General features: G+C 41.2%; 1 protein-coding gene across 1 annotated transcript; it reads left to right on the top strand. All coding sequences in view use genetic code 11, as the record gives it.

The window, feature by feature from the left end:
• Positions 1 to 605: 605 nt before the first annotated feature.
• On the top strand, positions 606 to 840 carry EGR_10850 (hypothetical protein; the record flags this gene model as incomplete). Its single annotated transcript, XM_024500099.1, has 2 exons — positions 606 to 671; positions 805 to 840. The coding sequence occupies 2 exons, from the start codon at positions 606 to 608 to the stop codon at positions 838 to 840; spliced, it is 102 nt and encodes a 33-aa protein (XP_024345485.1).
• Positions 841 to 6,546: the final 5,706 nt, after the last annotated feature.

Raw genomic sequence — 6,546 nt, 5'->3', positions numbered from 1 at the left:
ATTAGCGCGGCATTTGCGCGCCGAAAGTTCATCGAGAGATAGGAGTACAGTTAGAGAATAGCCTCCTCTATGTGGTGTTCTAAGAGCACCTTAGTACGTGCAAAAGAGGCCTTTCGGTCATTGATTTTGAAGAGAATAATGTGACTGGTCAACAGTAGTCGGTGGGCGATTCAATCGCAGCAACGGTATGAAGATAACCACTAAGATGGCTCATTATTAATCAGGCTTGAATGGGGGTGCTTCACCTAGTAGGCATATGAAGGCCTTTAAGAATCGACTAAACGATTACCGACTCCTGGCGTTGTTAAGGGCATTATTAAAGTAGAGTTACCCATATAATGTAGGGATGAACAGGATATTGGTGGAATTTGTGAAGTTCTGTTTCATTCCCCCTTTCAGTCATCATTTGCAGGTTAAATGGAGAGATCAGACATAAGTTTTTTAGCCTCAGTAAAGTTGGACAATTTCTTGTTCAATTCAACGCTCTCTATCGCCATTTCACAAGCCAGGAAGGAGATCTGGAGAGTATTCATGGCGAAGTGAACGTCCTTTCTTTAGTGAGTGTTCCTGTAATTAGTGTAGAAATCATTGAAGGAGTTTTGGCGATGCTACCACTGCTCCTGGTTCAGTCGATGCTCAAGAGACGCTCACAGATTGAGGAGTCGGATGAGGTATAGTCCGTCCAACTCACCATTGCCTTACTCGCTTTCAGGTGCCGTATTTCATGACAGTATCCATAATAACTTAAGCTGGTTGAATCGACTTCAGCCTGTGCCTGCAATAGATTAACTGCAACTCCATTAGGACATGAGCCGTGGCGATGAGGATGAGCGACAGTAGCTCTTGCTGATTTCTTTTGTCATTGCTGTCTTCACCGATTGGAGAGCTATAGTCATTATTTATAAGTCCTGCTACATAAAAATGAATAAGTGCTATACGAAGGAGGAGGTGGGGTAGACAAACTTAAAAGAAAATCAAACCACTAGAACGAATCATATGGACAGCACAGATTTTGCTTTTCATCATTAGTTGATTTTTTATATTTCAGATTTTGCATTTAAATCACGCCAGACATCACAGCTTCCTCACCTACAGCACAAACCTTTGGGAATTGTGTTCCTTTCACAAGTGGAGATGAAAATGCAGAGGCATTATGTGTTTTACGATGCACAGATGCTACATTTGGTGCAACTATTCCATGCAAATTAAGAATTTCTTGATATGGTAAAGGCCATTAAGAGGCCTTTAAGATTTGTTACAGATGTCGGCAAGTTTTTAAGAAACATATACGATTTCACTCGCGATATGTAACAGGAGTGTTTAATTAACTCCTTATAATTTGACAAAGAAATACGATGGCTCAACTGGTTCTATTGTTGACGTTTGCGCGGTTCTGACAAAATTGGTTTAAAAATTATGGGCGTTAGATTTGATTTCCTTTTTTTTAGGCATTTTATCTCGTCCAACTCCGAAGCAATACCTTGACGACAAAAATGTGTGACAGTTTTCTTTAGCCAGCCTTGTTTCAGTCGGTGTCTTTATATGTATCTCTGCCTTCGGCGTTGTTCTCTCGAATGACATATTCAAAGGCAGCATACCATTGGATTATTAGGAAGTAATCATTACAAGACAAAATTAAGAAAAAGGGAGACAGGTGAAATGTGTCATGCCAGAGGCCATATTTACTACAACTTTTAGTTATACCGCGAAAGGTACGAGGACAAATCTTAAATAGTCTTGCAGGCTAACTGAGTAGCTTTCAGGGAGTACCAAGCATTAGATTTACCAGTGTCAGTACCTCTGACCAAAAACCATAATTCCTCATTTTGGAATATGCTAGGGCCTGGTAAATTACATGTCTCGCATGTCGAACACTTTACACTTCCATACCAATTCGAAGAATCTCTTCCATTTAAGTGCAAAACAGATTCTTATATTATTAAGTGGAACTATCAGAGGTTATAGCCAGAAGACAAAGTAGTCTAGATTAGGAACACCCTTTCCTTATCAAACAATGGAAGAGCGTTTAGCAGGGGCAGCCAAATTTTTCCTTTTGCCTATGGTAACTCTCCAATTTTCCAGTCACATTCAAACATTCATAATATTGGAATCATCTTGACTGCCATCACAGCCGTGTTCAACTCTGCAAACGGGGAAGATTTGCTAAGAACTTCTGTCCCATCTGCCTCGCAAACCAGTTTGAACAGTTCGGAAGTCATCAAAAGCCTTGTTTAACGCAATGAGTTTCGCAAGTTGATTTGTTGTCATCTATATAGATGGAAGAGGTTTTAAGATAGGTAAATGAAGGAGAGTCAAGCATGCCTAACTGCTCTTTCTAAACGCGTGCATGTTCAAACTGCTGCTTATTTCAGGGTGTGAAATGAGGCATTTAGTGCGTGCAATAGGTGGAGAGGAATCGCAAAGATAAAGCCGATGAGAACGCATAAGATAAGGAAGGACTTAAGGAAGACTATCTTTCCAATATTGCAGGATTGCAGTCACCCATGGAATACCTTTGTTTAACCGGTGACTTTGGGCATTCAGCAGCTCTTTAAATAGTTTAGGGGGGAAACCGCTGACTAACATGAGCTTTCTGTCAGGCGAAAGCCTAACCCTCATCCTTGTGACTCATAGCAAGCAGAGATCATCAGGCTTAACTTAGTAATGGGTCAGGTGCTCTACACTTCTTAAAGCAATGCAGCGACCTCTCGGAAGCCAAATTGTTTAGAATCTAGAGAGACAAGAAAAAATGAGGTGTACAAACATGGCAACTTTGAAATAAAGTGCAGAAATTAGAGTGATACTCATAAATCATTTACAGGTTTGCCATGGCATCAACCTTACCATTTCAATAGCTTGCGGTGAAACACGAATTTTTATCCGAAAACTCGGCAACACATTAGCGTTCGACTGACAGCGATGGGAATCGAGAAATACCCTTTGAATTAACCAGTGAATCAGGCCTGGGTGTCATGCACTTTCTGCTCTGACTTTAGTCTTGCATGACGCAAAATAATCTGCCATTATGGCGTAAGTTTTGTCAAAACCCAGGGCAGAGTTTGCAGAATACAATGTGAACAAATGACAATCACGGGGGTTCAGGTTCTGCGATTTGAATATTTTTTTCGGTTGCAAATCAGGAAAATTGATAGTTGTCGTGACGGAAACCATTTTATAAACTATCGCAGCTGTTTTTCCAATAACTCAGGTCAAATAAGCACTTGTTTACAGTTTTGAGGTTTGCGATTCACGCCATTTAAAAAGGTTAAATAAGTTGCAATGACATTTTCCCTTAAAATGCGTTAAATTTCGTTCTCATAATACTAGTGCTGTGACCCTCATCTACTTTGCCCCTCTCCTCCACTCTTACATTGTGGATACATGAGGCTTCCCGAATCAAATAGGGAAACTGTAAAACTATGGAGGAATCAATTATCAAATTATAAGGTGCTACTTTTAAAAGGGAGGAGTCGGGATAAGTTAAGTTAACCACAAAGTAGAGGTTGTGTTGGTGGCAGAAGATGAAGAGAACTAGCTAAATTGTACTGTTCAAGCCTCAGTTACTCCTTTTTCTTTTATTAGTCCACTAATTTTGCTATTCAGTGATGTCAACACCCCTGTATTATCAATACCCCTGTGCATTAGAGCAAAATAATTTTGTATTCCATTTTATAGACTGGACATGCCTAGCAACATCTAATGTCGGATGAATTGAGCGCGATTCTGAGATTGGCCATTGAACCATTGACGGCTCTTTTCCCTAACACTGGTCAAGCCCAGTTCTTTGCACGGTAATCGTGATGAACTCTTTGCCCACTTGTCATTTGCTTAAATTAAATTTTCTGTAAAGCAGATCACTCGCCAAGACAAAATTCCCTATTTGCCCTTCCCAAATATTCATCTGCACACTGTAATTCTCTCTCATAACCTCACTAAAGAAACCTATCTATTGTTTTTAATGAGTACCTGTTGCAAAATCGGAATAATTGGACCATGCCTATGTGTAACTGATTTCATACATGTAGAGCAGATATACTTTTTCCTCGTCTACGTCATTATTCAATCTACAATAGTAACCAAAAAACGTTTGGGCTGAAGAATCAGCCCCTCCCACCCTCAATGGTTATCGACTCCTGTACAGGGAGAACTCATATCTTTTTCCCTTTTGTGCAATGAGACCATCGATCACTCTGTTCTTACCAAAAGCATAGCACTCCATATCTCGTCGATTGGCAAATGTTAAAGATAGGTGTAATACAGAAGAAGCGATACCAAGGCTGCGTTTTCCGTTGGTGAACGTCACAATCCGCGGCTCTTCAATGCAGCAATTGACCATGTAGGTGACATCAAAATTGATCGACTTGAAAATGACCACCACGGATTTGCAACCATATTTGTTTAAGCGTACGTGATATTCACTAGAAAACTTGATGTCTGGCCTATATTTACAGCAATTGGGTAAGGTCACAGGGGCAAGGTAAAACAATTTATGTAAAAAATACATGAGGGACGCAAAGAACATGTCAAACAACATCAGGTGAATTGCATCATCCATTTCAATGGATGGTCTTACTTTTGGTAAATGTTCATAAGGTTTGTGAGTGGTATTTGACATGCATTCATTTATCCATTCATTCCTTCATAGTTGTTGCACGCAGATCGACCGGTAAGAATTGGTTAGTCAGTTTGCCTCAGCAGAAACGTGACGCATCGAGTTAGGGAAGCTTATCTAGGTTTATCACGACTGCTGATTGATTAAATAACATTATGCGAAAAATATGAATGATCGCCACGGTGTTGCAATCGCATATTTGCTACAGAGGTCCAGGAGAGGTGTGGATTTGAGAAATCACTTGGATAATTGTACAAGGTGAAAAGAAGTTAATGAGCACGTGCTAGACAATAAGCGCACTGTTCTAAAACCACAAAAACCTCTCATGATCTAGAGTGCAAAATATCAAAGCAAAGATTGGAAGTACTTTCAAACAGTAATGTCACCTTGTTAGAAGCAGGTAAATTGTAAGTGCAAGCAATCATTGTGTCGAAAGTGGCACATGGAAGCATTCATAGTTACTGGCATCTGCGGTGCTCATCACACCACCGCATCCTCGGTGTGCACGCGCGCACGCAGGCGAGCAAGCAGGTACGCAAAGAGCTATTTTGTGTGGATGGAGCAAGACAAGCACACAGGAGGGTTGGAAGTGTGCGCACACCTGGGAGATATCATGCTCCACTTAGGACCAGCTACACGTCAGTTATCTCTGCCTGAGGAGTCTCGTTTGTCACGTACACAAGCTATCACCTTCTTTATCATAGCGCGCAGCTAACCTGACGCGTCTGACTTCAGCTTTGGCAGAGGCTTTGGACGTCTGTGTGATCCTGCCTCGTGCCTCTGAGTAGACAAGAACGATCACATTATTGATGCCACAATATATGCATCACAAACTGGTGCCCTCGCGCACGCACAACCGTCTTGCAGGCGATCTCGCCTTGTCTCGGGTAATAGCGGATAAAATATCCATATACACCCTCTTGCACTTGATTACGGCAAGTGTCACATTCTCCATCAGACATGTTGTCAAACAATCCCTAATTTTCACAAGACAACGCAACACTGGTTTACACTGCAATAAGATATGCTAGCACAGGAGGGTAATTTGTAACTTCGCTGTGAATATTTTGCTCTTAAAATAACGCCCTGAGAGCGCTCAATTGGTCCCTTATCGTCATGCTTCTGTACATCGCTCACTTTCACATCTTCAAATCCTCTGCCTGCTAATCAGTTGCTCACTTCTTCCGTTCTTTGATACTGTGATGCTAGTTTTACCATTTTGAGCAGGTAGATGCTCCGATGGTCTTTCGGATCTCCTTCAAAGCTACCAGCATCAAAATTCCATATCTTGATAAATCCGATTGACACGTCTGCCACGCCCACTCGCCTTAAAGAAGCAATTTCTTACATCTGGCATGAGCTGCTGCGTCTTTGTAGACAATTCAGAAACCTGGGAATTTCATATTTGCAGAAAATTACAGTTTGGCTGGAAATGTAAAGAAAAATACTTATAAATACCTCGGGTTCTATGGGACAATAGTCAGTTGGCTATTAGCTCTTGTTCGAGTCGATTTTTGAGCAACACTCAAATCACTCAGCGCAAAGAGCAATCTTCATTCATGTCAGAATAAGTGGCAATTAAAATGCATGCGGAAATATTCAAAAGTAAGCTACTGCGTTACCAAACACGCTATTGGCAAATAGCACATCCACACTATACAACCAATGCAATGGTGGATTTGCAGGGTGATGCATTTGCACACTTCCGCATATTGAGTTCACACTCCCTTCAGCACTTTGCCCTTGTACCACATGATTGCTGCCTGGTAATGTGAAAAGCACAGTGGGATCAGGTACATAAACTTTTATTAAGAAATTACTGCACGCAATCAGCATTACCGTTACATATTTCGTGTTAAAGGAGTAAAGCAGTAGAGGAGAGCTTGTGCAATGTCAGCCGCCTCCTCTACCTCCGTGCAATTGGGAGGCTTCTA

The sequence above is a fragment of the Echinococcus granulosus genome (assembly GCF_000524195.1).
Source record: "Echinococcus granulosus chromosome Unknown EG_S00283, whole genome shotgun sequence".
NCBI classification, from domain to species: Eukaryota; Metazoa; Platyhelminthes; class Cestoda; order Cyclophyllidea; family Taeniidae; genus Echinococcus; species Echinococcus granulosus.
This window is presented reverse-complemented; position numbering and strand designations above follow the sequence as displayed.